We start from the raw sequence: 22,954 nt of genomic DNA on the forward strand, positions 1-22,954 counted from the left end.
AAGCAGAGACATTACTTTGCCGACAAATGTCTGTACAAAGCTGTGGTTTTTTTCAATAGTCATGTATGGATGTGAGAGTTGGAAAAAGAAAGCTGAGTGCCGAAGAATTGATGCTCTTGAACTATGATGTTGGAGACGGCCCTTAGAGTCCCTTGAACTGCAAGGAGATCAAACCAGTCCATCCTAAAGGAAATCAGTCCTGAATGTTCATTGGAAGGTCTAATGCTGAAGCTCCAATACTTTGGCCACCTGATGTGAAGAACTGGCTCATTAAGAAAGACCCTGATGCTGGGAAAGATTGAAGGCATGAGGAGAAAGGGACAACAGAGGTTGAGGTGGTTGGATGGCATCACCACCTCGATAGGCATGAGTTGGAGCAAGCTCCAGGAGTTGGTGATGGACAGGGAGGCCTGGCATGCTTCATTCTATGGGGTTGCAAAGAGTTGGACACGACTGAGCAACTGAACTGAACTGATAGACATCATAGAGTTACAAAGATTAAATGAGATATTGTATGTAAAATACTTAAAGAGTACAAGGTCTGCAGTAAATGTTAGTTAATATTAATCATCATCATTACTATTGTAATCCAGGAGTTTCCAGTCTGAAGTGGACTGAAAAGTGTTTATCAAGTCCCTGATCTCTAGTGTTGGACTTAGACCTATAGAAGGAGCTACTGATGTGAATGACAGGTTGGTACCAATTGTGGATCAAAGAGAGCTAATACCAATGGAATCCTTACTACAGGGTTCAGTAGTAAGGTAGATATCATTATTACAAACTGAGGCTTGGTAATGTAAAATGACTTGAAGATAATGGACTGTTTTTTTTTTTAACTTTTTATTTTGTATTGGAGTTACAGGTGATTAACAAGTTGCAGTAGTTGCAGGTTGACAGCAAAGGAACTCAGTCATACATATACATGTATCCATTCTCCCCCATACTCCTCTGGCATCCAGCCTGCCACATAACATTGAGCAGAGTTCTTTGTTCTATACAATAGGTCCTTGTTGATCATCTGTTTTGAATATAGCCTTATATACATGTCAGTCCCAAACTTTAACTATCCCTTACTCCCAGCCTTCCTCCTGGCAACCGTAAGTTCATTCTTTAAGTCTGTTTTGTAAATAAGTTCATTTGTATCATTTCTTTTTAGATTCTGCATTTAAAAGGATGTCATATGCTATTTCTCCTCTGTCTGACTTTACTCAGTATGACAATCTCTAGGTCCACTCCTGTTACTGCAGATGGCTTTGCAGATGACTTTGTTTCATTCTTTTTAGTGGCCAAGTAATATTCTATTGTATATATGCACCACATTTTCTTTATCCATTTCTCTGTTGATGGGCATTAGGTTGCTTGCATGTCTTGGCTATTGTACATAGTGCCGCAGTGAAGTGAACATCCATGCCTTTATCCTTTTGGACCATGTTTTTCTCTGGATGCATGCCCAAGAATGGGATTGCAGGGTCATATGATAGCTCTATTTTTAGTTTTTTAAGGAGCCTCCATACTCTTCTTCCTAGTGGCTGTACCAGTTTATGTTCCAAACAGTGTAGGAGGGTTCCCTTCTCTCCACACCCTCTCCAGCATTTATTGTTTATGGATTTTATGATGATAGTTGTTTTCACTGGTGTAAGATGATATCTCATTGTAGTTTTGATTTGCATTTCTTTAATAATTAGCAGTTTTGAGCATCTTTCATGTGCTTCTTGGCCATTTGTATGTCCTTTATGGAGAAATGTTTGTTTAGGTCTTATGCCCATTTTTTGATTAGGTTGTTTGTTTGGATGATGTTAAGCCTCATTAGCTGCTTACAGGTTTTGGAGACTAATCTGTTGGTCACTTCAGTTGCAAATATTTTCTCCCAGTCTATGAGTTGTCTTTTTGTTGAATCCCACTTCTGCCATTTAATTAGCTAGGTGATCAGAGTAAGTCACTTAACTTTGAAGATATGGAGTTATTGACAAAAATAAGTTGATATAATTTTGTTTCTAATTTTGAGTATACTGACGTGTTTTTCACTGTCTAAATTATATACAGATACATATTCTTCTAACCCTTCCTAGTGGAGTTTCCACAGTGGCTCCGATGGTAAAGAAGCTGCCTGCAATGCAGGAGACCTTGATTTGGTACTTGGATAGGGGAAGATACCCTGGAGAAGGGAATGGCTATCCAGTTCAGTTCTTGCCTGGGAAATCCTATGGACATAGGAGCCTGGAGGGCTACAAAGAGTTGCAAAGAGTCACAGAGAGTCAGACACCACTGAGTGACTAACACTTTTACTTTTCAGTCCTTCCTAGTACCCCTGTTTTGTGTTCTCTGTAAAAACCTCCTCCCCAATTCCTTCAGCCTTAAGATTCTCCAACCCAATTTAGAAAATATCAATTTTGTTGATAGTTGGATTGAACAGTAAATAGTTAAAATTGAGGGTAATGATGGGTGTAACTGTGTTGAGATGGTAACAAATGGTTTATGAGAATAAATGTAGATGTCACAATGGGGACCAGTCTATTCTTTAGGGTCTTAAAGAGGAAGTACACAATGCTTTTGAAATTTACTAAAAGTAGATCAAATTGAATGACTAATTATAAGGGATGTGTGGTCAGAGTTTTCCCTTAAGGCTCAGTTATTTACTTGTCAAGCCATTCTGTCTTCCTCTAGAAATTGATTGACCTTCAAATGTGAGTAAAAGGACTGGGATAAACAAACCTGACTGCTGGGTATTTATTTTAAAAGAAAAGACCTCAGGGTAATGCTATGACTTTTAAATCACATTTATGTTCTAATCAGAAAACTCTAAGTTGTCATATAGTTATGATGTCCTGTTGGGAGCTATACAAGAGAAACTAGCTGAATTCTTGTCCTCTAAGACCAAAAATGTATACAGCTACTCTCATACATTGTTAATGAGTTTTAAAAGAATCCAACTTATTTTGGGGGAAAAAAAATAGACCTTATGTAAACATTAAAAATGTATATGCCCTTTAGCAGGGCAATTTTACTTCTAAGAATTTGTCTTTTATAATATGAGGAGGCTTACTGCAGCATTGTTTAAAGTGATAAATGGCTGGAAACAACCTCAATGTTTATCAGTAGGTGACTGGTTGAAAATATTATCTATCTATATAAGGAAATATTATTCAGTCTTTAAAAATAAAGTAGATCTACTTCTACTTTAAAGTACAACAATCTTCTGGACATATTAAAGTGGAAAACATTCTTTAGTACACTGTAGTACACAGCAGGTGTATAAAACAAGCACAAGCATTTTTATGCTTGTATAGACAGACAGACTCTGAAAGGGTGGGTGGGGGGTACGTACTTTCTGTTATTGAAAATGTTTTTTAATATTTGCATCAAATATCTTAACATGCCATGTGAGATACTGGGTTAGCTGAAAAGTTCGTTTGGGTTTTTTCGTAGACCTTATATATTTGGCCCCATTAGTGTAAGAGGTTGCATTCACTGATGAGGAATTTTGTGTACATATTTTGGTACTTGTGCTTTTGAACTTGAGTACTCTTCAGTTGGTCTTTTGATGTGGGACTAAGGAGCAGTACTGATCACCCCTTCCAGAGTAAAGTGCATCCTGGTTGAAGTTTCAGGTAGCAGTCGAAAAAGTTGAATATAATTTTAAAAAAGAACATTTAAAAAATCAGAATACTGAGATGATTAATTATTTTGCCTGAATAAAGCAGAAGGATCACAAAGAAGGGGGATTCAGTGGAGGACTTCAAAGCATTTTGGAAGTATGACTGTGCATGGATATGAGGAACTGAGAAGGCAGAGAACTCAGGGAACTGAAAGCATTTTGTAAACATCATCCCATCTCTAAATTATACCCTTCTGTAAAAAGTTATTTTCCAGAGGTTCAAAAAAGCAAAATAAATCGAAGCCCAGATGGTAATTTATAGTTTCCTAAGTAACATAAGAGGAAAACAGCAAAATGAGGACTGGCACCTTGTTTTCTTGATTTCCTGTCTATCCCCACCATTATTCTGAGAACACTTGAACCTTGATATAGGAAAAGCACCAAAAAAAAAAACCAAACCAAAACAATTTTTTAAAAATTCTATTTGTAACTTAATGTGTAAGAGCATTTGTTTCCAAAGTAAAAATTTCCCCATCCAGTCTTAGGAAATTAGAGTGGGAGTAGGGGTTGAGTCCAGCTTTGGACATTGGACTACCATTTCATGTTTCACTGTGAGTCATTCTGGTTCAGGAAAAGGAAGGATACTAACATTTGCACAGCATTTTATGGTTTTAAGAGCTTTTTTTCTCATTTTGCAGCTCTTGCATGATACAGGTAAGGGTAATGTTTTATTATTGTTGTTAGGCTTTCACTATTAAAGAAAAAATAGGCTCAAGGAAGTTGGGTAATTTACCTTAAATAACATAGCTGATTAGTGACAGAACTGACCTTCATAAAACCAAACTCAGATTTTTTTTTCTTTTTACCCAAGTGTAAGGTCTTTGAGGAGAATGTGTTTAGTTTTGTGGAAGACCAATTCTGAATGGGTCATCAATCAAGAAAACATTTGGAAGCCTAACACGTAAAGGGACAGTGGTTCAATAAATAGATATTTGTGGGGACCCTCCTGGGTGCAGGCACAGCTGATGTGCTTGTTGTTCTCATGTTCTCTGCCAGCCCTTTTCAGAGCAGCTTTGTTACATCATCAGTTGCGGCACCGGTCTGATCAGTGGGCTAATTAAAGGGAGAGTGCGTAAATACATGGTCTAAATACATACACCAGATTGGCGTTAGGAGAGCTATTTTTGTACTTAATCATACAAAAATTAGTAAAAATGTCTTTTGTCAAAAAATTTATTGGTCAAGTTTATTTTTCACACTAAATTTTGATAAAGGAGGAGGGGGAGGAGGAGGAAAATGAAATAAGCCTCAGGTTTGGTAGGCATGATAATCTTTTCTACGTTTTCATATTTCAGAGATGGTGGGAGAGAATTTGACTTTTAATACGTTGTCTGATTAAACTGAAGAAGAGTTTCCATGCTCTAATGTGGGTCCAGAGCCTTACTATGTCTAATATTTGACTTTGGAGTTTACTCTGAAATACACTGGGAAGCCACTGAATGTGGTTTTAAGCAGAGGAGTAACATCGCCTGATTAGTGTTTGTAAAGAGATTCTTGACTGTTGAGTAGAGACTGAAGTGACTTAGCACGTGCACGTGTGCACACACACACACACCCACACCTGGCAGGGAGACAGACAGAAAGACAGACATACACACCACACCCCTGACACGGAGAGGGGTCAGTGTTAAGAGTAGAGCCTGGGCTGGGAAGATCCTTTGGAGGGGGGACATGGCAACCCATTCCAGTATTCTTCCCTGGAGAATGCCCATGGACAGAGGAGCCTGGTGGGCTATAGTGCCTCTTGTACAAAGGAAATTTATCTTAGAATGAGAAACTTAGAATCGGGGTAAAAAAGAATACGATGACTAAAGATTATCACAGACTCCTTTTTATTCTTATATATTACAACCTATAATCCTGAATCAGTAATTTATTGTTGGATTTGTTAAAAATTTGTTTTTCTCCTTTATAGTTACAGTAGAGAATATAGAGAAGGTTTGTAGGAGTTTGGGGTATCAAACAGTAGTTACAGCAATGATATTTCCAAGATTTAACGTAGCCAGTACAATTTGAAGCTATATATTGGTGGACTTTGGGGATCACTTCTATGTTATTTTATCTAGTAGTATAGTATGGTAGACTCTGTGGAAGGTCAAGCCTTAAACGCTTTTTTTTTTCTTTGCTATTCATAGTGGGAGTCGCTCATCTAAAACGTTTAAACCAAAGAAGAACATTCCAGAGGGTTCTCACCAGTATGAGCTCTTAAAGCATGCAGAGGCCACTCTTGGCAGTGGCAACCTCCGGATGGCTGTCATGCTTCCTGAGGGGGAAGATCTAAATGAGTGGGTTGCAGTGAACAGTAAGTAGCCTTTCTGTTTCTCAGTGGACTCTCAATTAGGTTAGTAGACTCATTGTAGGTGAGTGTTGGGTGCTGTGTATTCTTAGCATTTAGTTAGCAACCTAATACCACAATATAATGGTACCTCAATCCACTTCAACCTTTATGATACTTTATTTCTGAATATGGAATTACATTAAATTGTCTCCTGTTATCATGTAATACAAAGCGTAGATTTACCGTCTTCTTGAAAAAAATAATAATACAGCAATTGATGTCTATAGGACACTAGGTGTCTGGCACTCTGCTATTCTTTCTACATGAATTATTTTTATTTATTTTATTGAAGTTTAATTGATTTATAATATTGTTTTCACATGTATAATATAGTGGTTCAGTATTTTTATAGACTATACTGCGTCTAAAGTTATTGCAGTATAATGGCTATATTTCCCTGTGCTGTACAGCATACCCTTGTAGCTTACTTATTTGATACTTGCTGGTTTGTACCTCTTAATCCCCTGTCTCTGTCTGGCCCTTCTTCCTTTTCCTCTCCCTACTGATAACCAATAGTGCTCTATATCTGTGAGTCTGTTTCTGTTTTGTTATATTCATTCATTTTATTTTTTAGATACTACATTTAAGTGATATCATATAGAATTTGTTTTTCTGTGTTTGACTTAACTTCACTAAGCAAAATACCTTCCAGGTCCATCCATGTTGTTGTAAATGGTAAATTTCATTCTTTTTTATGGCTCAGTAATGTACCATTGTATGTGTGTATGTATGTGAGGGAGATATATATATATGTATATATATAAATACACATACACTATTATCCATTTATTTGTTGATGGATGTTTTAGATTGCTTCTGTATCTTGACTATGAACTTCCATATGCTGCTTTGACATTGGGGTGCATGTATCTTTTCAAATTATTGTTTTTATTTTCTTCTATATGGATTACTTTATTTCATCTTTACAACCTCATGATGTAGGTATTATTATTATTTGAGTATTTTGATAAGAAATCTGAGACAGAAAATTGTAGTAATTAAGCTAGGTTATATAGCTAGTAGTGGTAGAGGCTGGGCTCAAATATAGTTATAAAATTTCAGAGACTGGTTTGACCACTATGCTACTCAAACTGCCTCTTTGAGTAGCATACTCAGTTATTTGTCTTAATTATTATTTTTTTAAATTCAATAGTGATCTTATGAAATTAGTGAAATATATTTATGATATATTCTTAACCTCTAGAAAGAAAAAAATATAAGTAAAAGGTAAATATATTCCTGGGAGTTAAGCAGAGAAAGTGGGGAAATAAAAGTGGTACTTTTAGTATTCAAAGTTTATCAGCCTTGGTGAGAAAATTAATAAAGTTTTATAATTGGAGGAAATTTATATGACTATAGTAGAAATGAAATTAAATTTAATTGAAAATATATACTAAATGTCTAGGCTTTGATTAAGGAAAAGCAGAACCATATTTTTATTATAATATTTGATGGTATTTTATTGTGGTTTGAAACATATCATGGGATTTATAAATTGAGCTGCCACCCACTGATAACTTTTAGGAACCTAAAGGATTTTACTGAGATGTCTTAAAACCTCACTGTGACAGCAGTTCCTTAAGAGCAGTATTTATTATACTACAGTTATCCTCCTGACACCAGAGAGTTTATTTACTGAAGAGATAAAAGTAATTTGTTTGCTTTATTGTTGAAACTCATCTAACTTATTAGCTAGTTCTGTGATACTTTAAGAACAATATTCAGAATAAATTTCCAACACACGTGCATATTCTTTTTTTTTTTTTGATACTTTTTTGTGCTATTTTTTGTACCATTTGAGAGCTCATTTTCTAATTTGAAAAACCTGAGGAAGTAGGTAGCTAATGGGAACTTGTGGTGTAGCACAGGGAGCTCAGCTTGATGATCTGTGATGACCGTAGATGTTGGGACGGGGGAGTGGGAGGGATGTCCAAGAAGGAGGGGATATACGTATACATATAGCTGGAATCACTTCATTGTACAGCAGAAACTAACACAGCAGTGTAACATAGAACTTCTTTTCTGCATGAGATTCTGACTTTTAAGTATAAAAGCAGATCATTGTTATCTGTCTGTATTCTGCCTCCATAACCAGAACTGTCTGTACTATTGAAATGTCTAGAACATCAGGAACTTCTAAAATTTTACAGACATTTTGCAATTATAGCCAGAAGAAAATTACTTTGAACTGACATGTTAGAACGTCCCCATAGAACATGGAATTCTGCTTTTAAAATATAGCAATTGACTGAAACCTTGGATTACAGTTTTTTCTTATATGTATATATAGTAATCTTTCCAAATGACACTTGATAAAGTAAATAGGATTTGAGACTAAACAGATAATTTCCATTCACTGACAGTGATTAAGTAAACATTTCAGGTACATAAAAGGCTGAAGGGAATTTGTTGATAAGATTGATATCTTAATGGCCTTTTGGCTTCAGTTTAAGGAGTTCATGATCTGAGCCACAGTCAGCTCCCGGTCTTGTTTTTGTTGACTGTATAGAGCTTCTCCATCTTTGGCTGCAAAGAATATAATCAGTCTGATTTCGGTGTTGACCATCTGGTGATATCCATGTGTAGAGTCTTCTCTTGTGTTGTTGGAAGAGGGTGTTTGCTATGACCAGTGCATTTTCTTGGCAAAACTCTGTTAGTCTTTGCCCTGCTTCATTCTGTATTCCAAGGCCAAATTTGCCTGTTACTCCAGGTGTTTCTTGACTTCCTACTTTTGCATTCCAGTCCCCTATAATGAAAAGGACATCTTTTTTGGGTGTTACTTCTAAAAGATCTTGTAGGTCTTCATAAAACCGTTCAACTTCAGTTTCTTCAGCGTTACTGGTTGGGGCATAGACTTGGATAACTGTGATATTGAATGGTTTGCCTTGGAGACGAACAGAGATCATTCTGTCGTTTTTGAGATTGCATCCAAGTACTGCATTTTGGACTCTTTTGTTGACCATGATGGCTACTCCATTTCTTCTGAGGGATTCCTTATTGCCAAATTCGGACTTAAATTGAAGAAAGTAGGGAAAACCGCTAGACCATTCAGGTATGACCTAAATCAAATCCCTTATGATTACACAGTGGAAGTGAGAAATAGATTTAAGGGTCTAGATCTGATAGATAGAGTGCCTGATGAACTATGGAATGAGGTTTGTGACACTGTACAGGAGACAGGGATCAAGACCATCCCCATGGAAAAGAAATGCAAAAAAGCAAAATGGCTATCTGGGCAGGCCTTACAAATAGCTGTGAAAAGAAGAGAGGTGAAAAGCAAAGGAGAAAAGGAAAGATGTAAGCATCTGAATGCAGAGTTCCAAAGAATAGCAGGAAGAGATAAGAAAGCCTTCTTCAGCGATCAACACAAAGAAATAGAGGAAAACAACAGAATGGGAAAGACTAGAGATCTCTTCAAGAAAATTAGAGATACCAAGGGAACATTTCATGCAAAGATGTGCTCGATAAAGGACAGAAATGGTTTGGACTTAACAGAAGCAGAAGATATTAAGAAGAGGTGGCAAGAATACACAGAAGAATTCTACAGAAAAGATCTTCATGACCCAGATAATCATGATGATCTGATCACTAATCTAGAGTCAGACATCTTGGGAATGTGAAGTCAAGTGGGCCTTAGAGCATCACTATGAACAAAGCTAGTGGAGGTGATGGAATTCCAGTTGAGCTGTTTCAAATCCTGAAAGATGATGCTGTGAAAGTGCTGCACGCAATAGGCCAACAAATTTGGAAAACTCAGCAGTGGCCACAGGACTGGAAAAGGTCAGGTTTCATTCCAGTTCCAAAGAAAGGCAATGGCAAAGAATGCTCAAACTACCGCACAGTTGCACTCATCTCACATGCTAGTAAAGTAATGCTCAAAATTCTCCAAGCCAGGCTTCAGCAATACGTGAACCGTGAACTTCCTGATGTTCAAGCTGGTTTTAGAAAAGGCAGAGGACCCAGAGATCAAATTGCCAACATCCACTGGATCATGGAAAAAGCAAGAGAGTTCCAGAAAAACGTCTATTTCTGCTTTATTGACTATGCCAAAGCCTTTGACTGTGTGGATCACAATGAACTGTGGAAAATTCTGAAAGAGATGGAAATACCAGACTACCTGACCTGCCTCTTGAGAAATCTGTATGCACGTCAGGAAGCAACAGTTAGAACTGGACATGGAACAACAGACTGGTTCCAAGTAGGAAAAGGAGTACTTCAAGGCTGTATATTGTCACCCTGCTTATTTAACTTCTGTGCAGAGTACATGATGAGAAACGCTGGGTTGGAAGACACACAAACTTGGATCAAGATTGCTGGGAGAAATATCAGTAACCTCATATAAGCAGATGACACCACCCTTATGGCAGAAAGTGAAGAGGAGCTAAAAAGCCTGTTGATGAAGGTGAAAGAGGAGAGTGAAAAAGTTGGCTTAAAGCTCAACATTCAGAAAACGAAGATCATGGCATCTGGTCCCATCACTTCATGGGAAATAGATGAGGAAACAGTAGAAACAGTGTCAGACTTTATATTTTTGGTCTCCAAAATCACTGCAGATGGTGACTGCAGCCATGAAATTAAAAGACGCTTACTCCTTGGAAGAAAAGTTATGACCAATCTAGATAGTATATTCAAAAGCAGAGACATTACTTTGCCGACTAAGGTCTGTCTAGTCAAGGGTATGATTTTTCCTCTGGTCATATATGGATGTGAGAGTTGGACTGTGAAGAAGGCTGATCACCGAAGAAGAAGAATTGATGTTTTTGAACTGTGGTGTTGGAGAAGACTCTTGAGAGTCCTTTGGACTGCAATGAGATCCAACCAGTCCATTCTGAAGGAGATCAACCCTGGGATTTCTTTGGAAGGAATGATACTAAAGCTGAAGCTCCAGTCCTTTGGCCACCTCGTGCGAAGAGTTGATTCATTGGAAAAGACTCTGATGCTGGGAGGGATTGGGGGCAGGAGGAGAAGGGGACGACCGAGGATGAGATGGCTGGATGGCATCACGGACTCGATGGATGTGAGTCTGAGTGAACTCCGGGAAATGGTGATGGACAGGGAGGCCTGGCGTGCTGCGATTCATGGCGTCGCAAAGAGTCAGACACGACTGAGCAACTGAACTGAATTGAACTGGCTTCAGTTTTAGTTGCCAGATGAAGATAAATGTCGAAGATGGGACATTTTGCAAATTCAATAACTAATCTCATAGCCAGAAACCAGAGGCTGTTTTTGAACATTCTGCTGCTAGAAAGAGTGTTAGCTTAAAGAAGATAGAAATTTCAGAGTTTTGGAAAAAGCAGATGGTTAGCTTATAATTAATATTTGTTGCATAGAATCTTGAGGCCATGTCTTTGTGGAAGAAAACTAACAATGACTAAATGTCTCCTTTATGATAAACAAGTAGTTTCTTTTCTTTTTTTTTTTTTTTTTGGCACTCTGAGATAAACCAAATTTTCAAGGTAGGAAACAGAGATCCAGGGAGATTAAGTAACAACTGTTAAGTATAGAGTTGGGATTCAAAGCCACAGGTTACCGTTTGTTCACATGGAGGACAACTCAATTAAAAATGGGCCAAATAACTAAATAGACATTTTCCCAAAGAAAACATACAGATGGCTAATAAGCACATGAAAAGATGCTCAGCATCACTAATTATCCGAGAAATACAAATAAAATAAGTACTTGGGTGCAGTCTCATAAACGATAGAATGATCTCTGTTCGTTTCCAAGGCAAACCATTCAATATCACAGTAATCCAAGTCTATGACCCAACCAAGAATGCTGAAGAAACTGAAGTTGAACAGTTCTGTGAAGACCTACATGACCTTCTAGAACTAACACCCAAAAAAGATATCCTTTTCATTATAGGGGATTGGAATAGAAAAGTAGGAAATCAAGAGATATATGGAATAACAGGCAAGTTTGGCCTTGGAATACAAAATGAAGCAGGGCAAAGGCTAACAGAGTTTTGCCAAGAGAACGCACTGGTCAAGCAAACACCCTCTTCCAACAACACAAGAGACTACTCTACCCATGGACATCACCAGATGGCCAGTACCAGAATCAGATTGATTATATTATTTGCAGCCAAAGATGGAGAAGCTCTACAGTCAGCAAAAACAAGACCTGGAGCTGACTGTGGCTCAGGTCATGAACTCCTTATTGCCAAATTCAGACTTAAATTGAAGAAAATAGGGAAAACCACTAGACCATTCAGGTATGACCTAAATCAAATTCCTTATGATTGTACAGTGGAAGTGACAAATAGATTCAAGGGTGTAGATCTGATAGAGTGCCTGAAGAACTATGGATGGAGGTTCCTGATATTGTATAGGAGGTGGTGATCAAAACCCTCCCGAAGAAAAAGAAATGCACAAAGGCAAAATGGTTGTCTGAGGAGCCTTACAAATAACTGAGAAAAGAAGAGGAGTGAAAGGCAAAGGAGAAAAAGAAAAATATATCCATCCGAATGTAGAGTTCCAAAGACTCCTAAGGAGAGATGAGAAAGCCTTCCTAAGTGATCGATACAAATAAATAGAGGAAAACAATAGAATAGGAAAGACGAGATCTCTTCAAAAAATTAGAGATACCAAGGGAACATTTCATGCAAAGATGGGCACAGTAAAGGACAGAATCGGTCTGGATCTGACAGAAACATATTAAGAAGAGGTGGCAAGAATACACAGAAGAACTATGCAAAAAAGATCTTGATGACCCAGATAACCACGATGGTGTGATCAGTCACCTAGAGCCAGACATCCTGGAGTGTGAAGTCAAATGGGCCTTAGGAAGCATCACAGTGAACAAAGCTAGTGGAAGTGATGGAATTCCAGCTGAACTATTTCAAATCCTAAGAGATAATGCTGTTAAAGTGCTACACTCAATATGCCAGCAAATTTGGAAAAGTCAGCAGTGGCCACAGGACTAGAAAAGGTCAGTTTTCAATGCAATCTCAGTCTCTTCAATCGTAGAAGAAGCTAGAGAATTCCAGAAAAACATCTGCTTCACTGACTGTGCTAAAACCTTTGACTCTGTGGATCACAGCAAACTGTGGAAAATTCTTTAAAAAAAAAAAAAATTCTTTAAGAGATGGAAATACTGGACCACCTTACCTGCCTTCTGAGAAATCTGTATATATGTCAAGAAGCAACAGTTTGAGTTGGACATGGAACAATGGACTGGTTCCAAATTGGGAAAGGAGTACATCAAGGCTGTGTATTGTCACCCTGCTTATTTAACTTATATGCAGAGTACATCATGTGAAATGCCGGACTGGATAAAGCACAAGCTAGAATCAAGATTGCCAAGAGAAATATCGATAACTTCAGATATGCAGATGACATCACCCTTATGGCAGAAAGCAAAGAGGAACTAAAGACCCTCTTGATGAAAGTGAAAGAGGAGAGTGGACAAGCTAGCTTAGAACTCAACATTCAGAAAACTAGGATCATGGCATGTGGTCCCATCACTTCATGGAGAATAGATGGGGAAACAATGGAAACAGTGAGAGATTTTATTTTCTTGGGCTCCAAAATCACTGCAGATGGTGACTGCAGCTACGAAATTAAGACACTTGCTCCTTGAAAGAAAAGCTATGACCAAGCTAGATAGTATATTAAGAAGCGGAGACATTACTTTGCGACAGAGGTCCATCTCGTCAAAGCTATGGTTTTTCCAGTAGTCATGCGTGGATGTGAGAGTTGGACCATCAAGAAAGCTGAGCACTGAAGAACTGATGCTTTTTAACTGTGGTGTTGGAGAAGACTCTTGAGAGTCCTTTGGACTGCAAGGAGATCAAACCAGTCTATCCTAAAGGAAATAAGTCCTGAATATTCATTGGAAGGACTGATGCTGAAGCTAAAGCTCCAATACTTTGACCACCTGAAAAGAAGAACTGACTTATAAGAAAAGACCCTGATGCTTTAAACGATTGAAGGCAGGGGAAGATGGGGACAACAGAGGATGAGATGGTTGGATGGCATCACCGACTCAGTGGGCATGAGTTTGAGCAAGCTCCAGGAGTTGGTGATGGACAGAGAAGGCTGGCATGCTGCAGTCCACGGGGTCACAAAGGGTCAGACACAACTGAGTGACTGAACTGTACTGAACTAAGTGAAAAGTCGTATATTATTCTTTTCCATAGAGGTAGCCAAGAGACTCAGAAACTCTCACTCTTAGTGATCTATGGAACTTCTTTATATATACTGAATACAGGATTTTTATTGATTATATGTGTTGCAAATAATTTTTCCGACTCTGTGCTTGCCTTGTTTAAAATTTATTATTTTTAATTGAAGGGTAATTATAATATTGTGTTGCTTTCTGCCATACATCAATATGGTGTGCTTGCCTTTTTATTCTCTTAAGGGAGTCACTTAACCAGAAGCTCCTAAATTCAGTGAGTTAAGTATTGTTTCTTGTATACTTATTATCTGTTCTTTGTTGAGGAAAGAATATGGTTAGAGCTCATACTTTGCTGAAATAAAAGATTCTCTTTGCGCAAAATTAAAATTTAACTCTTTACCCTATAAATGATATTTGCTTTGTAGCTGTAGATTTCTTCAATCAGATCAACATGCTGTATGGAACAATCACAGATTTTTGTACAGAAGAAAGTTGTCCGGTGATGTCAGCTGGCCCAAAGTAAGATATGATTTATGATCAGTTCTCAATTTTACTGTATCATACAGTTCTTAGATAAGAAGAAAATTTCTGACCTTAAAATTTCTATATTTACCATCTCCTTCAGTGATTCACCAATGACTAGTATTTTGAGTCGAGAGTTCCTTAACCTAAGCTTTATGGTCCTCCCTATTGTATTGTCCTCCATCCTGCCTTTTTTCTGTTTGCTTCTGCTTCTCTATCCAAACTAGATTATTAAAAATGCTTCCATTACATTTTAAAAAATAAAAGTAATTGTTGATATACAATGTTATGTTAGTTTCAGGTGTAATGCATAATGATTTGACATTTCCATACACTATGAAATGATCGTCATGTTAAGTCTAGGAGTCATCTGTTCCCATACAAAGTTATTACAGTGTCATTGACCATACTCCTTATGAACTGACTTATAATTGGAGGTTTGTATCTTTAAATAAATATACATATATACACGTACCACATATTCTTTATTTATTCATCTGTTGATAGACACTTAAGTTACTTTTATATTTTAGATATTGAAAATAATGTTGCAATTAAAAATAGTTTGTATATATCTTTTCAAATTAGTGTTTGTGTTTTCTTTGTGTAAATACCCAGAAATGAAATTGCCGCTCTTATGGCAGTTCTGTTTTTAATATTCTGAAGATATTCTGAAGCACCTCTATACATTTTTCCACAGTGGCTGCACCCATTCACAGTTGCATCAACAGTGCATAAAAATTTCCTTTTTGTTACATGCTTGCCGATACTTATTATTTGTTGTCTTTTTGATAATAGCCATTTTAACAGATGTGAAACAGTATCTCATTATGGTTTTAGTTTGCATTTCCCTCATGATTGATGAAATTGAGCATCTTTAAATGTGTCTATTGGCCATCTGTATGTCTTTGTAAAAATGTCTATTCAGGTCCTCTGTCCGTCTTTTAATTGGGTTGTTTACTTTTTTTTGATATTGAGTTATATGAGTTCTTTGGTAGAATTCACCTGTGAAGCTATTTGGTCTTTCACTTTTGTTTGTTGGGAGGTTTTTTTGTTTGTGTTTTAAAATTACTGATTCAGTTTCACTATGGGTAATCCATCTGTTCATATTTCCTATTTTTTCAGATTCAGTTTTGGGAGATTGTATGTTTTTCTAGGAGTTTATCACTTTCCTCTAAGTTATCCATTTGATTGGCTGTAATTTTTTGTATTAATCTCTTAATGATCATTGTTTTTAACTTCTTTCATTTCTGATTTTATTTCTTTGGGTTTATCAATTTTGTTTATTTTTTCAGAGAGCTAGCTCTCAGTTTCATTGATCTTTTCTATTTTTTTCTTAGTTTCTATCTCATTTAATTATGCTCTGTTCCTCATGATTTCTTTCTTTCCACTAACTTTGGGTTTTATTTGTTCCGTTTTCCCAGGTAATTAAAGCTTAGATTGTTTATTTGAGATTTTTTTAATTTCCTGAGGTAGGCTTGTATTACTATAAAATTCCCTCTTAGAACTGCTTTTGCTGCTTTCCATATATTTTGGATCACTGTGTGTTTGTTTTCATTTGTCTCTAGGTATTTTTTAATTTCCTCTTTGATTTCTTCAGTAACCCATTGGTTTTTGGGTGCTGTGTTGTTTAGACTCCACCTGTTAATAGTTTTTGCAGTTTTTTTCTTGGAGTGGTTTCTCTGTTATTATTTATTATTGTTGTTAACCAAGAAATGACTATTTGGGAATTTACAGTTTAAAAGTTCATACCATGATGACAGAAATAAATTTCAGACAACTATCTGTCAAAGGTGAAATTTAGAAAAATCATTGGGGACAAAATAGTTAGAAGATGAAGTCATCTTAAGTATAGTGAAAGTGAAAGTTGCTCAGTTGTGTCTGACTCTTTGCGACCCCATGGATTATACAGTCCATGGAATTCTCCAGGCCAAAACCCTTCTCCAGAGGATCTTCCCAACCCAGGGGTCGAACCCAGGTCTCCCGCATTGCAGGTAGATTCTTTACCAGCTGAGCCACAAGGGAAGCCCAAGAATACTGGAGTGGATAGCCTATCCTTTCTCCAGCTGATCTTCCCGACCCAGGAATTAAACCGGGGTCTCCTTCATTGCAGGCCGATTCTTACCAACTGAGCTATCAGGGACTCCCCATCTTAAGCATAAACTTTTCAAAAGAAAAAGATTCAGGGGATCATAGTTATAAACTCTAGAAGTATAAGCAATATACAGTTTTGTTTTTCAGAAAGCTTTAGGGCATTTAAAATTAGGTTTTTTAAATAAAGCTTCAGGATATTGAAAATGATTTTTGGTGTACTGTGTCTACTTTTGACTTTCGCATTTAAAAATGAATATAGGGGACTTCCCTGGTGGTCCACTGGCTAAGATTCCAAGCTCCCAGTGTAGGGGGAGCAGGTTCTGTTCCTGGTCAAAGCACTAGATCCCACATGCCACAACTAAATCCTGTATATTGCAACTAAGACTCAGTGCAGCCAAATAAATAAATAAAATACAAATTTAAAAAAATGAATATGGAATACCTGGGAATCATTAACAGAATGAAAAACATGATTATAAGAGAAGTGCAAAAACATTAAGGATTCATAACATAAGGGAGGTGAAGGTGAAGGTGAAGTCGCTCAGTTGTGTCCGACTCTTTGCGACCCCGTGAACTGTAGCCTACCAGGCTCCTCCGTCCAGGGGATTCTCCAGGCAAGAATACTGGAGTGGGTTGCCATTTCCTTCTTCAGGGGATCTTCCCGACCCAGGGATCGAACCCAGGTCTCCGGCATTGGAGGCAGACGCGTTAACCTCTGAGCCACCAGGGAAGCCAACATAAGGGAGAAAACGTAGGTAAATTCCTGTGTTTTCAAGCAAAGACTAAGCTGTTGCTGTTGTTTAGTCACTCAGTCTTGTCTGACTCTTTATGTCCCCACGGACTGTAACTCGCCAGGCTTCTCTGTCCGTGGAATTTCCCAGGAAAGAATACTGGAGTGGGTTGCCATTTCCTTCTCCAGGAAGACTAAGTAATGATGGTTTAAAGTCCGACCATTCATATTCTCTATCTCCAGATAGAATCAAACAAGAAGAAGCTTAAGTCACACTTGAGACTTTGTTTTATATTAGGAAGAATCCCTTGACTGTGAAAGTGATTAAATAGTGAAACAGGATGCCAGGAAGTGTTGGGAAATTGCCTATTGGAGACCTTCAAAGTAAACTTAACATTTCATCCCTGTTTCCCAGGGTTGGCAATAAGACATGGTGTCACAATATTTATTTAAGTGTATCCTATTTAACATTTACTGTTCAAGTGTGAGTAGCTACGATTAAATAGAAAGCATCCTTATTTTTCCTGCCTCAAGATGGTTTTCATTGTTTCAAATACCCTGTAGTATTTTTCCATTATATTTTCTTTCAGCTCCTTTTCTAGCCTTACTCACCTGTTGTTCTCTCAGTCCAAACTCTGGGGCAAGGTTAGAAAAACACAACTGATTCAAAGGGAGAGGCAGAGGTAACCTTTCAGAAACTAAACTAAATGCTAGTTCAGTTTAGACATTTTCGTACTTTGGAGTTTTAGCTGCATGCTTATTATCTTAAAAATCAAGTTGCAGTTGTGAGTGTATGTTTTTGTAGTTAACTGCATGAGCATACTGTTGCACTGTTTTTACATACTCATTTACAGGTTTGTCTTCTCTACCAGTCTTTTCTCTGTGAGAATAGAGAAAATGTCTTTCATTTCAGTGTCCCTTGTTCAAGAGCAGCATTCCTTGACTCATCATTTCTGATATTGTAGGCGCACATTTTAAAAGTTTATTGTACCAAAGGATAGTGTTTGGTTAATACCCAAATACTATAGGCATCTTTATTTGGAGTTCCAGTCTTCCTCAAAGGCTTGTTTAGCTCCTCAACCAAGTATACTCAAATATTGAATCATTCTCTTTTTCATTCATTTTACTTTGGCACTTCTGTTTGATTCTCTATCCTTAACCCAAATTTTAATGCCCCAAGTTAAAGAGAATTGTACTGTGTAAGGAAAAATGTTTTTTGAGGAAGAAGACAACAATTATAAAGATTAAAGATGCTCATCATAGAAGTGGGAAATAAACTTAGGGTTTCTACTATGGCAATTTATACTGTATGTGGTTCTAAAATATAAAAGTTTATATGAAGGAAAGTTCACAAAAAATGAGTTTGGTGGAATCTTAGTTTGTATCCTGATAAATGCAAAATAATCTAATAGCAATTTTAAAATGCCAAACACAAAAAAATATTTATTTGGAGGAAGAGATTAAAATATGTCCTGAATATATTCAAAATAAACATATGTGTAATACAAAAAATACAGACATTATGTATAGAGTATATTGATATTCTGTGTGCTTTTTATCTTTCCAATACAGATATGAGTATCATTGGGCAGATGGAACAAACATAAAGAAGCCTATTAAGTGCTCTGCACCAAAGTATATTGATTACCTGATGACTTGGGTTCAGGACCAGTTGGATGATGAGACATTATTTCCATCAAAAATTGGTATAATTGTTTTGGTTAACTGGGATCCATCATGATTTATCTACCTTCATACTTTTCTAGGACTTACAGTAGAATTGCCTGTATATTCAAGGAACCATGCTGGATTAATTGCCACTTCAAAATAGTTCTAATATTTCTAATCTTATATGCTTGAAAAGTGTCTTTTTCATATCAAGTTTATCATGCATTAATTAGGTAAACCTCCCTATAATTTTAAACAATAAGAAGATCAGTATATCTTAGATTGTAACAAATCTGGCCTGTGTTAAGGGAGAAAAAGAGACTGGATGTTGGGTAGACAGCTGGTAATCATCTGCTGTTGTCTTATTCATTTCATATTCAGAAAGGGAGTTTGTATGACATAAGGGGCTTCCTTCGTGGCTCAGCTGATAAAGAATCTGCCTGCAATGTGGGAGACCTGAGTTCAATCCCTGAGTTGAGAAGATCCCCTGGAGAAGGGACCAGCTACCCACTCCAGGATTCTGGCCTGTAGAATTCCATGGACTGTATAGTCCATGGGGTCGCAAAGAGTCAGACATGGCTGAGCGACTTTCACTTTCTTTCACTTTTATATGGCATAAACCCAGTATTACATTATATTTTTGTCAGAGCATTTGTATTCATGACGCATAGCATGAACCTTGGGCTGTGAAATCAAACTAGGTGAGAAGAAAACAAGATTTGATGGGTTGGCCTGTTAGCACCTAAGTGACTTCTGCTTCTTTTTATATTCACTGGCCTTTTAAAGGGCTAAACTTTCAAGCAGAAATTATTTACATTTAGACAGTTCATATGACTTTACTATGTCAAACTGCTTACAGCTGTGTTTTCTGAAAAAAATAAGAAATTGCTTTTTCAACTTCTTGACTGTATTTTATGCTTTTTTACTTTTGGGGGGAGAAGGATGTGGTAGAGGAGACAGCAACGTAAATAGTTGCTGTTATGACACATTCATTGAATGCTTTAACTACTTCAAAGCCTTTGTAATGAAAGGTCTATTTTTCAAAACTGCATTCCTTATATACGTAGTATGGTATGGGATAAGTGCCCTTATCTTTTATCTTCCATATTTTTAAACTTTTTATTTTAACCCAATTTCAGACTTCTGTTAATAGAAAATTTGTAAGAATCATGCAAAGAACCCTTACATATCCTTCTTCCAGATTCCTTTAGTTGCCAGCATTTTAACTTATTTGCCTTCCCTCTCCCTCCTTCCCTCCCTGCTTTGCTCCTTCCCTCACTCCTTCCCAATTTTTTCTTCCCTCCTGACCCCACATTCTTTCCTTTTCCTGAAGATTTGAGAGTAAGTTGCATATATGATGACCTTTATCTCCATGTGCTTCAATGTGTATTTTTTTAGACAGTCACAGAGTAACTTTCAAAATCAGGAAATTAATACCAGTACAATATTATTGTCTAATTTACAGATCTTATTCCAATTTTTTAGTCTTTTTTCGGTCTTTCATGACATTGACATTTTTGAAGAGTGTAACATACTATTTTGTATAGTGTCCCTTCATTTGGGAGACACTTATATCCCCCCAAATGTCTTATGTTGTCTTATGTTTTCTTGTGACCTATAACATTTTTCTTTTACTTTTAATTTTATATTGAAGTATAGCCATTTAACAATGTTGTGATAGTTTCTGGTAGGCTGCAAAGGGACTCAGCCTCATGTATCCTTTCTCCCCCAAACTCCCCTCCCATCCAGGCTGCCAGATAACATTGAGCAGAGTTCCCTACTGTGCCATACAGTAGACCTTGTTGTGACTTATAATATTTTTAAGTGGGCAGTAGGCAATGTGATCACATTGAAGCCAGTAGTACCATAAAAGTATTTGGCTTGTGTTTTGCCAGTCTGGATCATTTAGCCAGTTTAACAAGGGATGTGGATTTTTTTATTTTTCTAGCTTTATATTTGTTTGATGCTATAAAAGTGTTCTAATTCAGAAAGCCAAGCTCTCTAATTGAGCAGAGACCACAGCTAATTTCAAGATAAATGTAGTCCTGGTGTGGTAATGCGATAACTTCCGTAGGAAAAAAATATAAAAATATATTGGTATCTAAATGTGGTAATACATTATTTCTGTTCAGCATAAGAAATCTGAGGGACTAAGTGTGCATTTTAGCACCATTACCATCTCAGACATTTATTTGTGGTATTTTTGGTAAAGTAGTATTATATTACAGGCCTAAGGGGCCATACTGGAGACAGATTCTTATTCCATAGAAGCATTGAAGTTTGTTTTCATTCATGATATATTGAGAACATTTGAAAAGTACAATGGGTATATTAAGTAGTAATAAAAATATTTCTTATTTTCAGCCTTGTTTTGGTAAGTTATGTTGTCACTTGCTGGCAAACTCATACTGCTGTGTTCTCTTCTTATTAATAGAGAGAGTTGTTTATCTCTTTACTAGGTGTCCCATTTCCGAAGAATTTCATGTCTGTGGCAAAAACTATACTCAAACGCCTCTTTAGGGTTTATGCTCACATTTATCATCAGCATTTCGACCCTGTGATCCAGCTTCAAGAGGAAGCACATCTCAATACATCTTTCAAGCACTTTATTTTTTTTGTCCAGGTAAGTTGGATTAGGGGTTTCCCTGATAGCTCAATAATTTGGTAAAGAATTTGGTAAATTCTCAAATTCTCAGAATTTGGTAAAGAATCTGCCTGTGATGCGGGAGATCTGGGTTCTACCCATGGGTTGGGAAGATCTCCTGGAGAAGGGAAAGGCTACCCACTCCAGTATTCTGGCCTGGAGAAATCCATGGACTGTTCAGTCCATCAGGTCGCAAAGAGTCAGACATGACTGAGCCACTTTCACTTTCAAGTTGGATTAGGAGATACTTTTTTCTCAGTAAAAGCAGCTATCTATAGAGTTATGAGGTGAATACTACATCTATACTATCAGAATAAAATTTGCTCTATTTCTTTAGTCTTTGTCCTCTTGAATACTTGCTGTGATGATAAAGACGTGCCTTCAGTTTCTGAATTCCATCGCAAGTCTACAGTGAAGCTGAGCGATCTAACTTCAGCTAACTGTCTGTAATGGAGCAGCTGAATAGGGAACTTGGCTAGTAGACATGGAGTTGAACTTGTCTCTGAGCACTCCTGCTACTCCTTTTTCCTGTCTCCTCTAGATCTTTTTTCAAAGATCTGGCATAGAAATGAACTTTAAATAGCATATCTTTTCCCTCCTTTTAAAACCATATTCTGAGTAAGTTCTGAATTTAATAACTGTCCATTATTCCAAAGGGGGGGAAAAATGTTCCAAAGAGCGTTGATATTCCAGAAGTCCATTAATCTTTGATCTGACTCCTTAGGTTGATCTCCTCTTCCTTCACTGTTTAGTTCTCAGACAACTGGCCTAGACATGTAGACTGAAAGAAATGAGGCTATTCTTGCCCTGCTATAGTAATTAGAGAACCAACAGGTAGGAGTGAAAAAGGTAGAAATGCGTAAACTGAGCAGATATTTTTCAGTGGAGGTTGGAGAAGGAAGATGGTAGGTAGGAGATGTCCATGACTTATAGCTCTGTTGTTTTTTTAATCTGTTTTTGTATATAAACTTATAAATGCCTTTCTCACACTCATCTCCACAAAGAAAAATTTGTTTATTTTCCTTTTATTCACACTCCTCACACTGAGGGCACACATTTTGTATCTTAATTTCACCTATATAAACAAAAAAAATTTAGGAGATAGTAACTTGCCAAAACCATTGCTCTGAGCAATTATTTTACTGTGTGTCCTATCTATAGACACCAACAGAAACAAAGAAA

General features: G+C 37.1%; 1 protein-coding gene across 6 annotated transcripts in view; it reads left to right on the plus strand.

Moving 5' to 3' along the window:
* Nucleotides 1-22,954, plus strand: part of MOB1B (MOB kinase activator 1B) — a 92,931-nt gene that overhangs the window by 62,307 nt on the left and 7,670 nt on the right. For 3 of the 6 annotated variants that reach the window (XM_018049555.1, XM_018049554.1, XM_018049553.1), the window contains 4 exons: nucleotides 5,791-5,957; nucleotides 14,540-14,633; nucleotides 19,033-19,166; nucleotides 21,588-21,751. In XM_018049555.1, coding sequence (XP_017905044.1) covers nucleotides 5,791-5,957; nucleotides 14,540-14,633; nucleotides 19,033-19,166; nucleotides 21,588-21,751 — 559 coding nt within the window. The other 3 variants (XM_018049551.1, XM_018049552.1, XM_018049556.1) reach the window with 2 other exon arrangements.

Source organism: Capra hircus, chromosome 6, assembly GCF_001704415.2.
Source record: "Capra hircus breed San Clemente chromosome 6, ASM170441v1, whole genome shotgun sequence".
Lineage (NCBI taxonomy): Eukaryota > Metazoa > Chordata > Mammalia > Artiodactyla > Bovidae > Capra > Capra hircus.